We start from the raw sequence: 20671 nt of genomic DNA, 5'->3' as shown, positions 1-20671 counted from the left end.
CCACACTACTGAAATACGGAAGCCTTTTCAGAAATGATAAAACCACGTGCAAAATCACCAAGTCCTTTTCTCGTAACTGCCACATTTTGAAACATTTAAACTTTATTAAAATATTCTGAACAGTTTTTCATCCACCATCATTCATGTCATGTGCCTTTACCTCCGACCCTCAGATAAAAGATTATAATGAGTTATTTCTCCAAACTCACTTTCAAAAACAAAAACAAATAAAAAACAAACAAAATTCCCAGCATTAACACAAACATCTGTAACTTTCGGTTCATATGAAAATCTTGAAGGAATAGGGACGATGACTAGAAGGCAATTTCAGGGTTGGGAAGGTAGATGCATTACATGAATAGATTCATTTATCTTCCTTTATTGTAATGTGAAAATCACTTGTAATCAAGAAAACACCACACATGGGCATCTCCTGAAGCAGCTTATAAAAAGGCAAAGAGAAACCATGTACCAGCATCTCGTGGACAATGGACAAACTTCCTGACCACTGGCAGTTTTCAAAATAATATCATTTACCAATCAAAATATGATTCTAGATTCAGTTCTAAACTCAATAAACTGTATTTCAAAACAACACATTATTATGTCTGACTCTTTCTCAAGTTTACAAGTATGAATGTAAATTCATAACAGTTATTTATGTCAACTGAAAACATTGGTATGTCTTTGCTTATATAAAATTATCCCCTAACCTTTAAAATTAACATATTTATAAACAACAATATCCCAGTAGTATAGACATTACCAGCATATTTTCATAAAAAAAAGAGAACTCTCTTTCTTGAGGCACATCTCTGCCAACATCTCGTAACGTGTGCATTAGTACACTGAAAGCGGTCAATTACATCACAAAGAGGGAGGGTGGGGGGCAAAAGGACAACCATTTCAATTTGCAGCAAAGCAACCAATCCAAAGGTGCATACAAATTTTACATTTCACCTCCTTTGGCAAAGGCTCTCTCAATAAAACATTTTACCTCCAGAATTTACATCATAAAAGTTACCTGATAATATATGCAATCTGAGACTCACATACTTTTCAATTAACAATATTTTCCCACAGTTTGCTTTCTGAAGTGTATCAACGTATAAGAGTCAACGGTGTCATGAAAAGCGATTAAAAATTGCAACGAAAGAAATGTAATATAATTTTAGCTGGAGGGCAAGTGTGCTAGAATTGCTGTCACTGCCTTCAGGGTTAATTTCACTGACCATTACCATTTCTCTTCCTTCATGAGAAGCAACAGATCATTATGGGGTTGTCAGCACTGCCAGAAGCTCTGACTCATCACTCATGCCTACAACTGCAACTGGTAACAAACCAATACTATGCACCTGAGACAATATTTTGTTAATACATTCATATCAATGACCAAACAAGATTTTACTCAATAAACTACATTAGTATTGGCTGATAATTGCAACTGTATACGCAAGAAGGTAAGTTATTTTGTAAAAGTTCAGGTGACACAGCTTTCAGCTAAGAAATCCTTTCAGAGGAAGGTTAGCCCTGGCATAATTCTTTCTAAACCATCACAATTTTGCACTTTCTCACACAATTATCCTGTTACATACAGACATACACACTTATGCGCCCCTCTTATCTTCTCAGATGCACCTCCAGCTACTAATGGAAAGCACCTGAAACGTTCTTCAATCAATCAATCAAGATAATCAAGCAATACACAGATGGTATGACTGGGCACTGTTCATTCTATACCATTCTTGTCCAGATGCTTTGCCACTTACAGTAGGTTCCGATGGAAAATTTTCTTCTCTCTCAGTTTAATTTATTGGCCAATTGAAAGCAATACAATTTACTCGATAACCTTCAACACCTTACCTATAGCGATTGTTTTACCTGAAAGAAAATAAATAACTATCAGACAGAACAAAATAATACAACACAAACATAAATAGCATAACCCACAGCAAGTCAGCAATTCCTTTCCGGAGTTAGAAACAGATTTTCTGCAGACCTTATTCTATAAGGAAAGATGATCATGTCCATGTGTCTGTTTTATTATAATAACTTCTGAACAAAAAAATGGGATTTTCAAGAAACTGGGGATGAACTTCAAATCACCTTTGTACTTCTTAATTTTCTGTAGTCAATAATACCGACACACCACTGAAGCTTGGCACATAAAATACTTATTTAGATAAGTATATGAAACATCTTGACAACACACTGAGGGAGTGTACAAGCTTGAGGTTATATATGATAAATTTAAAGTACCTGAAATCTGTAGTAGAGAATATTATACACAGAAATGAATCACTATACTGTAAAACTATTAATTTATAGTTCTTGCTTACTTCTCCTGCTGGTAGATATGGACATGGCAATACGGTTTAGCACATGTCACCCAATTGTTTTTAAAAAGTCACAAAACAAAATCTATGAACTACATGAATACAATGTTTCTAAATAAAACATCCAGTTTTGGACATATGGTCATAGCCAAAGTGACCCTCAATCAAATCTGAGATCGACAGGCCAAAACTTACAAAATGCATTAAACTAAAAGCACTCCTCTCAAAGTGCAATAATCATCACCTTCATCTCTAAGCGTAAATCTTCCCATCTGTGGAAATAGTTTAAATTGTTCCATACAGATTACGCCTGCACATTCTACCCTCATGATAGCTACTTGGTCTTGCTTCACAAAACGGGGCCGTGTCTTCGACTTGTCACCAGTCTTCTTATCTACCAGACAGATTAAGGCCTGAAACATCCATCACCACAAGTACATTCTTAGTTAAATTTAAACATGTATCATCCTTCAAGTTAGAACCACTTAGCTGAAGAAATGCTAAATTAAACTTGCCAGCTTCCATATTAATGAGGAGAAATATCAAGTCTAGGCTAGTATCAGATTGGCCACACAGACTGTGGCAGCCAATTTTTTGTACTTTCTGAATATGATGTTTGGCATGAACCTTGGATTCCCTTTAACATCTGATAACCTCATTCACACACATACTGGGCCAATTTTAATTTCTGCACCAGACCTGGCTGACATTGTGTCTGCATTTCTTGAAATGTATTCCCAAGTCAACAATGTTGCACGCCTTTTAAATGACTGATGAAGAAAAATGCCTAAAGAATGCGTAAGTTTAATGACATAACTTCATTCAAAACTTTAGAATAATACAAGAATAATTACTGCATTTATTTAACGAACATGCTGTGTTATTCTAATCAAACACAAAAGGTTTAATATGCAATCCTGTCTCTTTAATCATTTATTGGGTTTTCACTTTCATGTATAATTCTTTTTGAATGGCAAATTTTGACGATAGCAGGCAATAAAGGATTACAGGTGGGCAATATAGAAGGAAACTGTACTGACTTATTTAACATTCAATTCCAAACTTAGGTACAACAGAATTAAAATGTAAACAAAGATATGATGTGCAGAGTATATAAGAAAAAGTACACACTCACTTTGACTGTGACTTCCTCAGCTGCACAATGGATATGCATCACAGCTGAATAACCGGCACAGATTATACTTTTATGCTCTAAAATCACAACCTGATAAAACAAACAAAGGCAGTAAGAATAACTAAAATTAAAGATGTTCAAACAACACAGCACTAAGCTAAAGTTAAATCTTTTGGCACTGAATTAGGTAATATGTAATATGGCAAAGTGGCTAGGAATACCATCATGTTTGGTACAATGTGGCAAATTCATGTTTCTCTTCCAAAAAAATCAAATTTACTTCACTGAATATGGCATATTTATGTACATAACTATCTCCTTAGACAACTCTGTATTACTGTTTTAAAAGTTTCAACACTCAATATCCATTGTTGACACTGCAAGATTTTAATTTGACATCAAACATCCCTTCAATCTTTGTTAAATTTTTCAATATACTTAAAAATCACATTGAAAAATAACAGTAATTGACTTTAATATGAAGCCAGCAGAAAAGGATGCTTTGATGTGTGTGTTATCACACGGAATGTATCAGAGGGAAGGAATCAACATACCTGAGACATATCTGATAATAAATATAGATATAAAAAATCCCTTTTGTAAGTAAGAGGCTCGTCCACAAAGTAAGTTTCCCTGGGGCCGTTTATAGAAACAAAACACAATTTCATGGAAATATTTATTGCAACAGATACAGCAAGTGTCCAGCTATTTTTCAACATATTCGCCACCGGAATTGAGACATTTGTCATACCGTGGGACCAACTTTTGAATACCTGTGTCGTAGAAGTCTGCCGCCTGGGATTGGAACCACTGTGTGACAACCATCTCCGCCTCTCTGTCATTCTCAAAACGCTGACGCTGACCGGACAGGAATTTCTTGAGGTGTAGGAAAAGATGGAAATCACTGGGAGCGAGGTCCGGGCTGTAGGGTGAATGATTAAACACCTCCCAGCTGAACTCCTGCAGGAGACTTGCTGTCCGTCGAGCCGTGTGCGGCCTAGCGTTATCACTGACCGCACTTCACAGTCGGCGGGAGCTTGAATAAGAACCTCCATCTTCAACAGCTGCAACGATGCTACTGTGAGAACGCGGGAAGTACCGTTAGTGCATGCGCCATGCTACGTCATTGCTCTATCACGTACGCACAGTCGCTTCGCGCAATATAAGGTTTGCTAGCTGTGGGACGAGTGGGAAACTTACTTTGTGGACGCGCCTCGTACAATTTTCTCCATAATTTCCCTTACCTGAGCATCAAATACTCGGCCAGTCTTAATAGGATTAGTATTATCGCAAAGCACAAACCCTGGTGAAACATCATCTTCTTCAATTCCTTTTAACTTGATCTTCACATTTTCACCAGGTCCCACTGCTGTAACTTCTTCATCATCTGACCACATCTGATCCACGAGCACCACAGTCTGAACAAATAATAAAACTAACTACATCATTCAACATTTCTCAAACTTCCAAATAACTTACCGGCTTATATACTTCATCATTTAACTCAGTGGCAGTCCATGCAACATTTTCCTTCTCCTACACAAATTTCAAGACAATTATTTAACATCCATACTATTCCCTTCACAGTTAATTTGAGCTGTGAACTATAACAGTAGCACAACTATAAAATTACTATGACTGCCCAACGGCATTACATGTTCGTCAGATTAGAGGGAACAAGTACGCAGACCCAGCGAAGGATGTGGTACCACTTTCAACTACCACCATGGTCTTAAATGGTGGAACATGTATGTGAAAGCAATATTACTAGCCTTCCACAAAAAACCAACAGTGATGGTCAAAATTTGTGCATGTGCGTCAAAAATGTGCAAGTCTGTACACATGGCTATATGTGTGGTAGTATTATTCGAACAGCTGAAAAGAAAAAGCACCCTTTTGTGCCCCCCCCCCCCCCCCCCCACAAATCCTGTACTACTTGGTGCCAACATTTCATAGGTGCTTGCTGCCTCCAGCATCAGGGTGATAAAGGCAGTAAATACCTCTAAAACATCAGTTAATTTATATCAGACTTCAGAGTGCAAAATCCCGAAGGCAGCCATCTTCACTGTCGGATGTCTGAAAAAAGGCGAGGGTTACTTTACCATCAAACAAAACAAAACTCAATTACTGCCAAATGGTGAGCTTCAAAGTGCCATTCTGCGATCATACTTTTGTTAGTGTTTGTAATATCTCTGCAGCCAGAAGCAGACTGGTCACATTACAACTACTTAAGTAATGGTCAAGTATAGCAGAGACGTCTTGGTATTACATTATCAATGCATATACTTTCAGCTTCAAACTAAACATTTATAATATACAAACTGGGGATTTAAACCCCAGCACCATGAAGCTGCTGGTTGGTACAGAACACTGTGGTTAACAGTTTAGTGGTATGCTACTGCAAAGCATGGTCTGCTCGGCATTGCATACTATGTGACACAATTCATAAAGTTTAATGTATCGATAGAAGGTACTTCTTGCATTCAGAAACTATTCAGTAAACAATGAGAAAAGAAAAGAAATTAAAATTTTTCCAATATAACCTTGGTAACAGACACTCTCAAAGAGGATGCCACTCACCCTATTAGGCATAAGCAGTAAAGATTGACCTTTCTTGGCCTCACCAGCTTCCACTTTTCCCATGACTACCATGCCCATGTCTTTGTATTTATCCACTACAGGCATTACAAATGGACCGCCCATCTTACGGTTCAGCGATGGAAGTTTATCAATGAAGGGAATAAAAGCATCACCTCTGAAAAAATGGTATTAAATAAGACTACAAACCTAAACACAAATACAAAATCAAAGTCAAGTTTCACAAAATTAAGCAGCTCTTCAAAGTAGTCTTTATAAATAAATATTAAAAGGTAGAAGATAAAACTGTCAACGTTCCTAAGCACCTCGTAATGAAGGTATATACAGCACATAGAAGTAAAGGTTTGTGCATTTCAGATATTGGCTCTAGACAGACTGCAGATGCTTTGCCACTGAGGATACCCTGGTGCCCAGTGGGGGAAGAGGCTGGACCATGGAACTTGTCTGTATAAGGAAGCCCTGCTATTTCATACCAGAATTCAATGCCATAGCCAGTCACTGAGTGAGCTGTTCCAACTCTTATTACTATTATTCAGATTAAACAAGGATGCACACTATATGTAAGATGCTTAGGTGACTGTATAGCATATTACAAAATCACAGTGCCTAAATAAGAGACAGTTACCTGTACCATGGACATAATTTTTCATCAAGTGGATCCTTGAGGCCAAGACCTGTGAGTCCTGAACAAGGCATGAAGGTTAGGTCCTTCTGAGGGTTGAAGCCCAGCTTGCGCAGATATGGCATGATCTTGTCTCTGCACTCATTGTAGCGTGCCTCTGACCATTCCACTGTTGGATCATCCATCTTGTTTACTAATACCACCAAATGTTTCACACCAGCTGTTTTAGCTAGCATGGCATGTTCTCGTGTCTGGCCGCCTCTGTCAAATCCAGTTTCAAATTCACCTTTACGTGCAGAAATCACCTGCACAAAGGTAACAGTTGCATGCTTTAACAAGATCACACATTACAACAATTAAAAATGTAAATACATGCATTAAATTACAGGAACCACCTTTGTACTTCAGTTCCAGAGAAACAAAATTCTCCTGCTCACTGCACATTCCAAGTCTCATACCAACATACACAAACCAGTCAGATAAAGAGAGCACAATTATAATTATAAGCATTTTATTCCCTTTTAAGAAAAAGTTCTTTATGGGAGTATGTTAACAGCTAGCCCCAAGATGCTCTACACAATAGGACAATATACAATCCAACCAACAAATCAAATAATGCACATCACGAAGCACATACTTTTCTGAGCAGTCAATAGTACTCCAGTAATCAAGAAATATGCCATCTTTTATGGAGGTGGAAGGTATACAGTGAAACCTCTATCCATCGTTCCCGGAACTATCGTTTTCCCGGATGCATCGTCCGTTTTGTTCGGTCCCGAATACATCCCATATAAAATAATGTTACATTTTCCCGCTTCTATCGTTCCTCGAACTATCGTTTTATCGCATCGATCGTTCAAAAATCTTAGTCCCGGCCCACAATTTTCCCGCAATGATCGTTTCTGAGAATTTAAAATGCTGGGTTTAGAGATAAATTAATACCGAAAGACGCATAATGTTTTTGGAATACATAGTAGCGGTAACCTGTTATGTCGCCCAACCAGCACATTCTTTTGGAATGAGGGTCAGCGGTGCAGGGGTGATAGTTGGAGTGAATGACGGTGCTCATTGTCAGAAATTTTACGATTTTAATTAGGGTGCACTCATATTTCGTTCCAGCGATGCCAGATGGCATGTGCAGTGTGAATTTCTTCACAAATGCTTTTATTACAAGTACAAAGGAAAGGCTGGCGGCACTTTTCATTCTTCTGGTTCATCTTGTTTCCAGCGGTTCAGGGTCTTCTACAGCTACGTTTCGTTGAGTTCGGCAGTAATAGTATTTCCATTCTTCCTGTTATTGTCCGCAAAGGGGGTGGGAGTGGTGAGGAAGAGGAAGACGACGAATGCGAGCCCGAAGCTTTGCCGAGTTTTGCCGAAGCACACGCTGCATTGGCGAAAGTGAAGTCGTTCTTTTATGCGCTTAATATTAGTGAACGTGACGAGGAAAACATTTTGAACGTGGAAAGTGCTCTGTTTGGTCTAAAACGTAAAGTTTCGACAAACCAGTTGTCCATTAAAGACTTTTTTGGTAAAAAGAAGTAACTTTGAAAGAGAAACATTGTTTTTTTTTAAATTTTTAATGCTTTCCCGCATCTATCGTTTTCCCGCATTCATCGTTTTTATTTCCCACCCCCGCCGAAAACGATGCATCGAGGTTTCACTGTATTAACATGCTCACAAGGTCTAGACACTGGCCCTTATCCTGAGTCAGCCAAGTCTAACTGAAAGCCTAACATCTTCAAAGCCCATTTCTTAATACCATTTTAATAATTTCCTCCCATACTGTCTTTTTCCTTCAGGCTTTCTGACTAAATTCTTATATGCACTTCTCATCATTTCAAAGAATGCTCTATGGCCTGCCTACCTCATTATTTGTCATTTTATCTCACTAGTTAAGTATAAATGGTCTCACCAACACAGCCAGATCTGCTTGCGCTGCTCCGCCTATCATATTGGGCACAAAGCTCTTATGACCTGGTGCATCCAAGATGGTGAAATGCTTTCTCTCTGTTTCAAAGTATGCCCGGCCAACTTCCACCGTTTTACCCTTCTCCCGTTCTGAAACACCATATAAAATATTATTATTCGCAAAGTACGTAACAGAAATTAAGTACATAAATTACTAATACCAATATTGTGTAACTGCAATGAGTTACATTAGCTATACATGTATTTTGGAGTTACCGACAAAACTTACAGCAAGCATGTCCTCAAAGTTATTAAAAAATAAATAAAAATAAAAAAGGGAGACGAGAAAAAAGAAAAACGATTAAGGTGAATAAAGGCACCAACTGATTGCTTACTAGTCTTGAAGTTGGCTCTACTGCTCTGGTGCAACTGTCAACAAATTAAACAACAGAAATTAAACCAAAACTTAACCTAAATTTTTCATAGTAGCATTTCCTTCACTAGCAAAAACAGGTGAAGCAAGGTGGAGTACTACAGCAACAATCCTGTCAGTCGTACGAGACTGGGAATCACTCTCAAGAACTTGCCATCCGCTCAATGTTAAAATTATCAAAAATAATGTGTGAAGGTTTATGTAGGAAACATCAGTTTCTCAAGGATGGCTTTGGGTCACGGTGTGACGTTTGTTAGCTAAACGCCTGAGTGGTACACAAACAGCCATCAAGTTCTCTAAGAGACTATAATTCATTCTGTTGTCTCACCTTCCTGGTTAGTGTCCAAAGCCCATGATAAGTACCACGTCTCACGGCTCTTCTCTTTTGCTTCTCTCTCATATTTCTCCAGTGTTCTCTTGTCTACCATGCCTGTCAGGTTCATGATTTGCCCCCCAATAGTTGACTTTCCTGCATCTGTAAGAACAAACACTTCAAAATTAGTTGAAAGCATTTATATTAGACAAGGGTCTTCACACTTTAGCGTCATGGTCATGAAGGTACAGCTTGGCATTAGGAGATGGGTAGACAGATTCATGCTTCAATCACTTTAATCCTCATATCGACTGGACAGGAGGCCAGGTAAGGTCCCAATGATAATTTAGACGCACTGGAAGTCAAGAGAAAGACCCATACCCTATCACAATATGTAACAAATACTCAAAAATACTGAATATGTTTATATGCCATTAATGAAAATATTTAAATATGCCTTTATTTTATATGCCATTAATGAAAATATTTAAATATGCCTTTATTTTATCATCAATTTTACACGTAAATAAAACATATAGGCACCAAAATTCAGGGGCACCATACCTTTAGACAGGAACTCTGTACAGTTTCATGGAACAGTGAAATTAAATTTGAATCAATTTTGCCTGCAACTTGTTCTGCACTGGGTTTAAACTGATTTTATAATTCTTTCTTTACAATATCCACAGCAACGTCTCAGAAGTCTGCAATGGCAAGACAGCCTTTCAAGTGTGGAATATCTCACTATTAGTAGTCCACCTAAAACCAAATTCAGATGACAAAGAGAAGCTGAGGGTATAATCAAGAAAGGGCTGATTTGTTCAATTCAATGATTAGGCATCAACTCTCAATTTGCAGAAGTAAAGAGATTATTGTTAATAGTTTCAACAGGAGGACACCTCATCAGGAAATGAGTGGATGGTATGATAGTGACATGAAAGGATAAAGCATATAAGTGGGGCTGGTTTCATGTTGAGTAAAGAAGAGAATGGCAAAAACCACAAATCTTGTGATTATTCTGGAATTTTGCTGAAGAGACTAAGAAAAACCATGAAAATATCATACTACCCTGGAAATCACCTGAAAAGACAGGAGGGATACATAACAGTCTTGCATTTATCTATAGAAACAAAGAAAAACTATGAGAAACCTGTCAAGATAAATGCAATGAACAAATTAAAACTGGATGGTTCCTGACAAGTCAAGTGTTCCACCACTAATCTAACCAGTTCAATCAAGAATGGAAAAGTCTTTATCAATTTAGAAGCTTACAGAAACTGCAATTCATTTGCTACTTGGCAACCCTGTCACCCAACTCAACCAGAATATTCTGGACACTACAGGTTGGCTATCACTAACTTGATGGCAGATCACATGCATATCTCACTCTAATGTTTATTACAATTAAAAAAACATGTCCTTGGCAGCCACAAGAACTACTTTTCCCAGGACAACAAATTACCAATGAATGACTGAATGGCTACTTGACCTCAGTAAAGTCACTCAATCTGGGTTCACTTCTGTCCCACACTGCACTAACATTGCTGTGTCACCTAGCAAGATCAACAAAATCAGAAAGATACTACAGGTGAGGCAAGCTTCCTGAAATGAACATACTGTACATACACAACACAAAACATTTATCTTTTTGACATTTGTAAACCTAGACCTTAAGCTGTGAGGTGGGGTTACACCTCATGGAGTGTGTGATTTCAGAAGTGGGGATGGGGTAGGGCAGTGAATAATTTTAGCCCAAAATCAGTTTTACCTCAAAAACTACATGGATAATTTTATGCAATGACAACCTATTACACGCAGAATTACATAAGACTGTCAGCTGTGAGTTGCAGATTGAAACAGAAATAAAACAAATTATAATCCACTAAATAAATTCACTGAAACTTTGGTCCTATGCTCAGATGAGCAGAAACATATAAACCTGGCATTTGACAGCTCATTTGTTGCTCCACATCAGAATGTTACTTTGTAAGATAAAAATGTATATGAATTTATTGTCATTTCTTACAGATACACTACATTCACTGGCGGCATGCTGAATTCCTTCTGCTAGTTATTACAGTATCAAATGGAAATTTGCAAAAACTGCCTGTTAACCAAATTCTTGGACTGGTTCTAAGACCCTGGAACAGTTTGTCATGCACTGTTCTAATCAACACATTATTATATTCATCTTTAGGACATCATATCACACTCGACTAGTTTCTTTTACATCTTAATGTTTTCATGGCCACTATATCAATATTATTTCAGTCAGATATATGAAACAGGGCAATAAATTATTTTATAGTAAGTTTAATTAATATTAATTTCCAAACATATCAGGAAAGCACAAACTAGACAAACTGGCTTGTCTACATCATCTTTTTGGAATCATAAAACACAAAAATGGCCAAGCAAGTCAATATAATGGTAAACCTACAGACCTGTACATGACTTGAATTTCAGACAAGGCACAAACTAACCTGACTGGGATTTTTCTTCATGTTTTTTTTCAGTCCCTCCAAGTGCATGCTGGAATAATACCTTGATTGCCTCTTTACAAAATCTACTATTTATGGTCACCCTCTCATTTCATTCAACAACACATAACTTCTGTACTTGAACTAGTGATGTTTACATAACCCAAGAAAAAGATTATAATGGGAGTTCAAGACAAATATTTTATTAATTTATTTTGAACTCCTCACATGCCATGTTTCATTACTGACAGAATCCTTAATATCAGAAGTGTGAAATGGACTGTATAATTAGTTTAGAGAGATGATGTGAAGCAACTACTTACAGTGTACATGTACAGGAAATTGATAGAAAGATGGGCACGTTAATTCACGTGTGATTAATTGAATGAGACATGGAAAGACTTGGCCTCAACATATTTTCTACATATCTATGCATGACGTCAAAAATTAGGAGACAGCATGAAAAGAAAGAAACAATAAAAATATATTACTTTTAGTCAATAGTTATAGTACAGTGTTCTAAAATAAACTTGATATAATGACAAAACACATCTGCTAGTCCAACACTACTTACTGCATTCTAGATTTTGGCATCCCACTTGTGCGTGATATAACAAAAGTACATTCAATCAAAACACTGTCATACAACTTTTATAGAACCACATCACATTCCTTTCCAAGGTAAGTGATTCTGTAATATAAATGTTATTTTAACTTCATGTATTAGCACTTATCACAGAATGATATGTGATAAAAATCAATAGGATATGACTTCTCAATAAAGACTCAAGCATACATATAAGGCATAATTCAGCATGTATCTGGAAAAATGTGTTTACAATAACCTACTACAAAAACAGCCTCTAGTAACATATATGCAAGTTATGCGTAAACTATTTCCAATCACCAGCTATGCCCAAATAATTGATAAAACAGTTTAAACATAAATGTTTCCAGTTTCATCATCAAAAGAACATATTACCTGCACACAGAATCATGAATATGACAATGAACATTTCTGGCACCAAAGTTTTACAGAACCCTGGGTGGAACAATTGTGAATGACAACCTGAAAAGGATATGAAAGGAAGCCCTTATGTATGACTGACATCTGCCCGAAGAGAGTGAGGAAAACCATAACAGACCTGTCCTTGAATAGAGTTCAGACCAGGTTCTGCTACTGTACTGTTTAATATTCAGGGCTTAAGGCATCACAGCAGATGAAGAACATGAACTGAAGGTGTTTGAGAACAAAAAAACAGAGGAGAATGTTTGAACCTAAGAAAGCAAAACAAACAGGAGGATGAATAGATTACTTTATGAGAATCAACGTAACTAATGTTCTTTGGCTAATATTATTATATGAATTAATAGAGGAGGAAGGGTTTGGTAGGTTATGCAGCATGCACAAAAGACAGCACACAAGATTTTAGTCAGGAGAATGAGACCACTTCGAAGACTTTGACGCAGACAGGAGGGAAATTTAAAAGCAATCTTAGGGGAACATGGTGCAGGGTGCAGACCAGATTCAACTGGCTAAGAACAGAGTTCAATATGAGGATTTTGTAAACACAAGGATGAATATTCAGAGTCCAAAGTAGGATATTTGACAAATTAAGAAACAATGACATTTGTAAGAAAGACCCTGCACCATGGAATTGGTTTGTAAGTTGGAAAGTAGTAGAGCACTTGCAAGGATTCCCATTTGATAAATGTCCCACATGTAATGAGTTCAGAACACTACTAACACTCCAAAGGTTCAAAGTCCAAATTTTTGGACTAAACTTCTACGCTAGTTCCATCATTACAGCCTATGCCCCTAACATCCATCATCATAGTAGCCTCCCACTTCCTTCTCAGTGTTCCAACCAGACATTTTCCAATAGATAACCCCAATAAAATTCTGCATGCCTTTTCTTATTTTAACAATCCTAGTTACATGCCTGACCAATCACAGGCAAGTGGGACCAAACCAACGACTTAATTTCACTTGAAATCTTTTACATGATGCAAAGGCTTACAAACAGTTCATCTTTTCTGAAAGAATCTAGAGTTTTAACTTAATTTTCATGCCAAGTCACAGATCAAGCAAATACAATACTGTCTTTTCTTTTTCTGAAAAGGCCCAGGTTCAATCCCAGGGCAGTTAATGTGGAATTTCTGAAGATAATTTGATCCCAAGCTCTCAAAACAAGTGTTTTCATCCAACCCTTTTAATATATATTCTGATGACTCCTTACCTGGGGGGGGGGGGGGGGGGGCAGCTTCCCTATCTGTAAGCAACATTTAATTTTGAAGAGAGAGAAAAAAGATAAAACATAAGGGATGGACAAGTACTTCCACTATCAGATGACGAGGCTAAGGTATTAACTCCCTAACATAATTATAGGCAATACAGAAACCACTTGTCCGTAAGGTAAAACTGTTATCAGAATTTCAAGTGTTTTGTTAAACTTACCATGTGGGTCTTTAGAGGTAAAAGTTTGCAAGGATGTCCTTGTGCTTAAGCACTATACATTAAAGGGACTGGAGGTAGAGATCCGTATGCTCTTAACCTTGCAAGTAAAGGGGGGATAATCAGCATCATAAGTACAGGAACAGAGAATCTAAGGTCTTAAGGTGACAAGAAATTTAAATCACGTAGAGGCAGTAAGAAGAAATTTATATATGGTAAACATTATAAATGGTTAGTACATAATTAGAGAAGCTGTTAAGTGATATTTGATAAAAATAAAATAAAACCAATATTAGTCACTTACCAACATGACCAATAAAGACAACATTGACATGTTCCTTCTTGCTCTTAGTTTCTTGTGTTTTGTTTACAGGTCGTTTCTTGGGTTTGATAACCTCTTCTGCTTCCTCATCGTCATCTTCCTCACCTTCTGGTTCATTTTCTGGAGTTAGAAGTGGATCATTATCTCCATCAGCTGCTTCCTCCCAGCTGTCTGCAGGAGGCGGAGGCGCCCCTTCTCCAGGAGGTTCATCTACTTCAACCCCTCGACAGCATGCCTCATCTGCAACTGTTCCACCTTCAATCAACACACATAATTCAACAATTAAAATTTAATTATTACACATTTGTAAATATGATTGTCAAGTGGAAGTTTTATTATTAAAACATTACAAAATATTGGTGAAAACTACCACATACTTTTATTTCACTCCTATCACATGAACAATAAAGCGTTTGAAACAAGCTCACCTATTCTCCAACAGACTGTCAGAAGTATGTCATCCATTCTAACCTACATTCCCAGTTGTTTTACATGACTATTATATTAATCGAACACAACTATAACCGGGGTTAAAATACCCTAGTAAATTCATACCGTTTGTAACAGGAACCTGCTCGTCGGGTGACTCTGGTGATTCTGTTTTCGGTACTAGTTCGGCTTGTCTTGGTAAGAATGAAGGCACAAATTCGGCTGCGTTCACGTTCAACGTGGAAAATTTCCCAGACAGATCGAGGGATTCGCCAGGCTCGGCCACACCACTATCGGCTTGTTGTTCCCACGAGTCGGGAGCTCCGTTGTTAGCCATTCTATATTGTTGTTAATATTGTCCAAAAGTAGATAACACAAAAAAATACTTCCACAATTCCTTCCTCTCAAATATCCGCGTGTGTTCTCTTCCTTTACCGGAAGGTAATGGCAGAATACGATCTGGTCCAAGTTTATGACACTAAAAAATTTATAAGTAATGGCAAGAAGGTGTATTCCATAGCGTACAAATAAATGAAGTAAGTAATACTGTTTAACATTCAGCGCTAACTATAAGATATATAATGTTATAATAATTAACTTGATTTCACTACAGTATACCGCTGTTGCTGCAGTAATGAACCTGAAAAAATCGAGCTGTAAACCTATGAATACTAAGCATGCATGAATGAAATTATATTTATTTATTTTCACATTAATTTAAAAAGGAAATAATTTTATTCAGAACAATCTTCTATATTAAAACTCACTGAATTAGTAATTTATGCGACTAGAATAGTTGTATCATATATGTTATTAATCCCGCCTCTCAGCCAATCACGAAATGAGTCAATCGACGTCATAATGGGAATTTTCCATAGCCTTTTAAATAATCATACTTCCGTTTCCTATGAGAGTGACAGAAATCTAAGAAAAGTTGACAGTGGAACCACGGTTCCGGAGAATCTGATGTAAATACGTCACTGTAATTAATAAAATGTAATAATTCTTATATAAGATAAGATTAGACCATCCATGATTTGAGGCAGCAGGTACCACGGAAATGTCGGTAAGCTCTTACTACAACCATGGCGGTACAACACAGAGGATGCACATGTTTTTCAGAGAATTTTAAGTTTTACTGTTATTTATGTACAAACATTCAGTATTGGCTACACTGCAAGTAGTCCTATTACTGTTCTGTTCCAATCGAATTTACAAATCGAGATAGCAGTGGGTCAGATTTATGTTATGGAAGTTGCGTGGTTGTTAGTCTAACCATAACCTGTCTAATTTAAAATGTTGACTTGTTTAAGCATAATATTGATTGGTTCGAGTGTAGTATATCGTTTTGTTTCTTAACATAGATTACTTATCCTATAACTCTTGATCGCAGTGCTCCTACTAAATGTGAAAGCTAAAGAAAGTGCTAATCAGTGTTTCATAGTCTTTCTGAAGAATTTCTAGTAATTGTGAGATTTGTACAATGTCTTTTCTACGACTGTGGAGAGACAGTATTCTAAAGTGTGTTAGGTATTACTCTAATAGGAATATATTAAAACTTCATGAGAGAGGAATGTATGATGATATATTTCCCACAAATTCCAAGTAAGCATAATTATTTTACAAGTATGGTATATTCAAGAATGCTGAATTGTAAATTAGAGATTCGTTTATGTAATAGTTATGTAATGTTTTGTCACTGAGGCCAAATTATTCCCAGTGAAGAAATGGTTTCGAATCTGTCCAAACATGAATTGACATCATAAAGGGGACAGAGAAAGAAGGGTAGAATGTTGCAGTTGTTACTTACATGAACTGTGTTAATTCAACAGACAGTAATAAAGTTTTTTACATGCAAAAGAAAATAATTAGAATAATGGCCGTTGTCAAAAGCAGGGTATCTTGTAGAAAATTATTTCGTAAATTTAATATACTTCCACTTGCAAGTGAATTTATACTCTGCTTGCTATAATTTGTGGTGGAAAACATGGATAAATTTAAAAGAAATACAGATGTACATAATTTAAATACAAGATGTAAACATGATCTCTATGTGCCAAATGCTAACTTTACTAAATATCAGAAAGGAGTGTACTATACAGGTATGAAGTTATTTAATATTCTTCCACCAACAATTAAAAGTCTAAATTATGATATAAAGGTATTCAAGCCTGCATTGAAAGATTACCTCTTTACTCACTCCTTCTATTCTGTAGATGATTTCATCTCTGCTGAAAATGTTTAAGCTTTATATCCATAATCTACATATATGTAAAGCAAGTTTTGTATTTATATTTAAAATTCTGAGGTTTATGTATATTAATTTGTAAAATTATTTTTCATACTTGTATTACAGAATCTGAAATTTATGTACGTTGATATGTGAAATGTGTTCTTGTACTTGTGTAGAAAGTTGTGTTGAAAGTTCTGAAGTGTATGTATATTGTATGAAATGACATGTTCTACATCCTTTGGTTGAGTCCTAAGAAGGATTTATGGAATGTAAATAAACTCTACGACGTAATACAACCTAACCATGTTATGGAACCCGATTTTTCACATCAGTCTCAATAAGTTCACAATTTCCTGCTTGTCTGCATTTCTTTGTGTGCCAATTTATTTTGCAGCCAGGAAGTGATCGACCTTCTGAATGCCAGACCACAGTGTGTGTATGCTGGGTTTGATCCAACAGCCAGTAGTCTACATGTTGGAAATTTATTGGTTTTGATAAACTTGTTACATTGGCAGAGGGGTGGACACAAAGTTATAGCACTTGTAAGTTATACTCTCCTGAGTAAACTGAAATTAATCTGAATGTTAGTATTAATGGCACAAACATAGTGTCCACTTTTTATGTAGAAGAAAATAATGTGGAACTTGAAAGAATTACTATCATTATGTTGAAATTTTGATTTTGATTAATATTAGTCTCAAAGTGTATTTTAGTCAACATTGTGTTATGTTACAGACACAATAAGTATGCTGACATGTCAGTGAGATGCATGCCCCTGTATCATTTAAATTCCATTCATTTTGATTTTTACATATCACGTACACCAGACTGTCATGAATGTAGCAGCACCCCTAAGTGAAAAATACATGTAATTGCCCAATAACTGAATAATGTTGGTATTGTTAGTGGTACTGGCAACTTATATCAGCTCCGATCCATGTTGTGAGAATTTGTACCTGCCAAATTGTAGAGAACGTTTAAGATTTCTGAATGGTCCTTATGAATATTAAAATTATTCATAGTGACTTGTGAAATCAATGAGGATCCTAATAGACAATGACCAGTTAGTGGTCCTAAGAACTTTACATTTCATTCACAGCTGAATTTTGTGGTTGAGTGAAAACCACTCTTGCTTCATACTTTGGAGAACACAATTTTGAATCTCAGTTCAGCCATCAGGTAACCTTCTAAGTTTTATGTTGCCCCCCCAGTCCCTCTAATCAAGAGCTCAGATTGTACAGTCAACCCTCCAATTCACTCTGTCTTCATTTACTAATTTTTAGTTAAATCAGTTCAGTATGTATCGCTTCTTCATTTATGTTGTTTTAATTGTAACTTTTATATTTGAAGGCTGTGCATTGAGGCTTACGTGCAGTCCAACTGACCTTGACACCAGTGTACCACTAAACTGTAAACTCCAGAGTTATATTCTAGCTGGTGGTGGTTTAAATAATCTACTCCTGTACGATTAATGTTAATACAATTGCACAGTTAGTAACAGGCAACATAAAAATTATGTTAAATTAACTGTACATACTAATGTGTAAATGTTTTGCAGTACCTAATTTCTATAAGTAAATTGTTTATTGTCTAGGAACTCAACCCTCTTATGGAATATTAGATCTTGGTGTTTTTTATTTTTCATTTGTACACTATTTTCCAGGAGTGTATCTATCACATCTGCACAATGATAAGCTTAAAAATCTGTACTCCTCCCCCAGTATTGTCAGAGTGATTAAGTCGAGAAGAATGAGATGGGCTGGGCATGTAGCGCGCATGGATGGGACAAGAGGTGTGCACCGGGTACTGGTTGGGAAACCTGAAGGGAAGAGACCGCTGGGGAGACCTAGACGTAGATGGGAGGATAATCTCAGGCGAGATCTGTGGGAGATAGGAGTTGAAGGAAACTGGATTTTGTTGGCCCAGGACAGGGTCCGGTGGAGGGCTTTGGTTAGTTCGTTGATGAACCTTCGGGTTCGGTAAGCCATCTAGTTAGTTAGTATCTATCACATAAGTAGGGAAATTACTGCCTTAAAATAGGCCATGATTTTTTCCAGTTCATCACTTACATTCATCCTGATATCTGATATTACATACCCATGCAAATGAAAAATAACCATTAATTAATTTGGTACTCATTTATGTGATTTTTTCCTTCCTGTTCAGGACTTGCAATGAGTTTGTACAGTTTTTGATGTGTGAAATTGCTCTGCATGTGTCTTATTAATATTTCGTGTTATTTTAGGTTGGTGGTGCAACTGGAAGGATAGGGGACCCAAGTGGCCATACTGTTGAAAGGCCAGAATTACAGTCAACACTTGTCAGAACCAATGTACGTTCCATAGAGGAAAATATCCGTCAAATCTTTACTAATCATGAGCAATATCTCTGGAAGAAACATGCAAGCTCACGCACGTTGACTCCAGCAAAGTATGTAAATGCCAGTCTGCAAGTGGAAGCTGAAGTACATAAGTAAACATACAGTTTGATTAACATGATTGACTTTTTCCAGGATTGTTGACAACCTAGATTGGTATTCAGAACAGAACATTCTTGAGTTTGTTAGTCGTGTTGGACGCCACTTCCGACTTGGCACCATGCTTCTCAGGCACAGTGTTCAGTCCAGGTTGTCATCAGAAGCTGGTATGAGTTTTACTGAGTTCTGCTACCAGGTGTTCCAAGCATATGATTGGCTGCATCTACTACAGAGATATGACTGCAGATTCCAAGTCGGAGGCAGTGATCAGATGGGCAATATTGTATCTGGCCATGAGCTTATCTCAAGAGTTACAGATATCAAAGTTTATGGTATAGTGAGATACAGTTTTGTGTATCATTTCCAAGAAATTAACATTTTTCTAAGTATGAGAACTGAACTATTTTTAATGTTTTTTGTTGAGAATTTTCAGCTTGTGGATTTTACTGGCTTTCAGCTGTTCAGTTTAATTTGTTTTATTCTAAAGTATCATATTGTTTAACTCAGTTTACAGTGATCTTGAATTGATATTGTATTCCTAAATGGGAAATTTATGTGTAATTACACCTTACTTTATTGAAGGTTTAACACTTCCATTGGTAACAACAGAAAGTGGCCACAAGTTTGGTAAAAGTGCGGGTAATGCAGTATGGTTGAGTGCAGACAAGAGTTCGCCATTTGAGTTATATCAGTTCTTTGTACGGTGTCGAGATTCTGAAGTTGAAAGGCTGCTGAACCTCTTCACATTTGAGAGTGTTGGCAGTATACAGAACATAATGGAAAAACACCAGGTAATTGATTCACAATTCTTATGTAACAATTTGCTTTGTGTAAACAATTTAAATACTCATTCAGTGATTTTATAAAGGAACGAGAGATTGTGAGAACATTAGTGTCATCTGTGTGTACCTAATAACATTTTAATGTTGTA

The 20671-nt window shown here is 36.7% G+C and overlaps 2 protein-coding genes across 6 annotated transcripts in view; one reads left to right on the top strand and one right to left on the bottom strand.

Annotated features, from left to right (window-relative positions):
- Positions 1–363: 363 nt before the first annotated feature.
- On the bottom strand, positions 364–15890 carry eRF3 (eukaryotic translation release factor 3). Of its 3 annotated transcripts, XM_022076298.2 has the most exons (11): positions 15799–15890; positions 15158–15369; positions 14585–14857; positions 9361–9507; positions 8604–8749; positions 6695–6996; positions 6052–6226; positions 4716–4889; positions 3472–3561; positions 2581–2749; positions 364–1881 (listed from the first exon to the last, which is right to left on the bottom strand). In XM_022076298.2, exons 2-11 carry the CDS (start codon positions 15366–15368, stop codon positions 1838–1840), a joined length of 1731 nt encoding a protein of 576 aa, XP_021931990.1. In that variant the 5' UTR covers position 15369; positions 15799–15890; the 3' UTR covers positions 364–1837. The 3 variants fall into 3 exon arrangements, with proteins under 3 accessions (XP_021931990.1, XP_021931991.1, XP_021931992.1); XM_022076299.2 differs by lacking the exon at positions 15799–15890 and having other exon boundaries at positions 14585–14848; positions 15158–15532; XM_022076300.2 differs by lacking the exon at positions 15799–15890 and having other exon boundaries at positions 14585–14842; positions 15158–15532.
- Positions 15480–20671, top strand: part of TyrRS-m (Tyrosine--tRNA ligase, mitochondrial) — a 10970-nt gene continuing 5778 nt past the window's right edge. For 2 of the 3 annotated variants that reach the window (XR_015536757.1, XM_087354762.1), the window contains exons 1-5: positions 16108–16636; positions 17659–17806; positions 19510–19694; positions 19777–20072; positions 20323–20531. Coding sequence is in view for 2 of the 3 variants with exons in the window: in XM_087354762.1 (XP_087210888.1) it covers positions 16515–16636; positions 17659–17806; positions 19510–19694; positions 19777–20072; positions 20323–20531 (960 nt within the window). In the remaining variant the exon portion in view is untranslated. Of the gene's footprint in view, positions 15568–16107; positions 16637–17658; positions 17807–19509; positions 19695–19776; positions 20073–20322; positions 20532–20671 lie in introns of those variants that run through there. The other variant, XM_087354763.1, reaches the window with a different exon arrangement.

The sequence above is a fragment of the Zootermopsis nevadensis genome, unplaced genomic scaffold (genome assembly GCF_977971745.1).
Source record: "Zootermopsis nevadensis isolate Lab colony 2312 unplaced genomic scaffold, Znev_1.0 Znev_ptg000024l, whole genome shotgun sequence".
Classification (NCBI taxonomy): Eukaryota; Metazoa; Arthropoda; class Insecta; order Blattodea; family Termopsidae; genus Zootermopsis; species Zootermopsis nevadensis.
The sequence above is the reverse complement of the archived record's forward strand: the minus strand, read 5'-3'. Positions and strand labels throughout refer to the sequence as shown.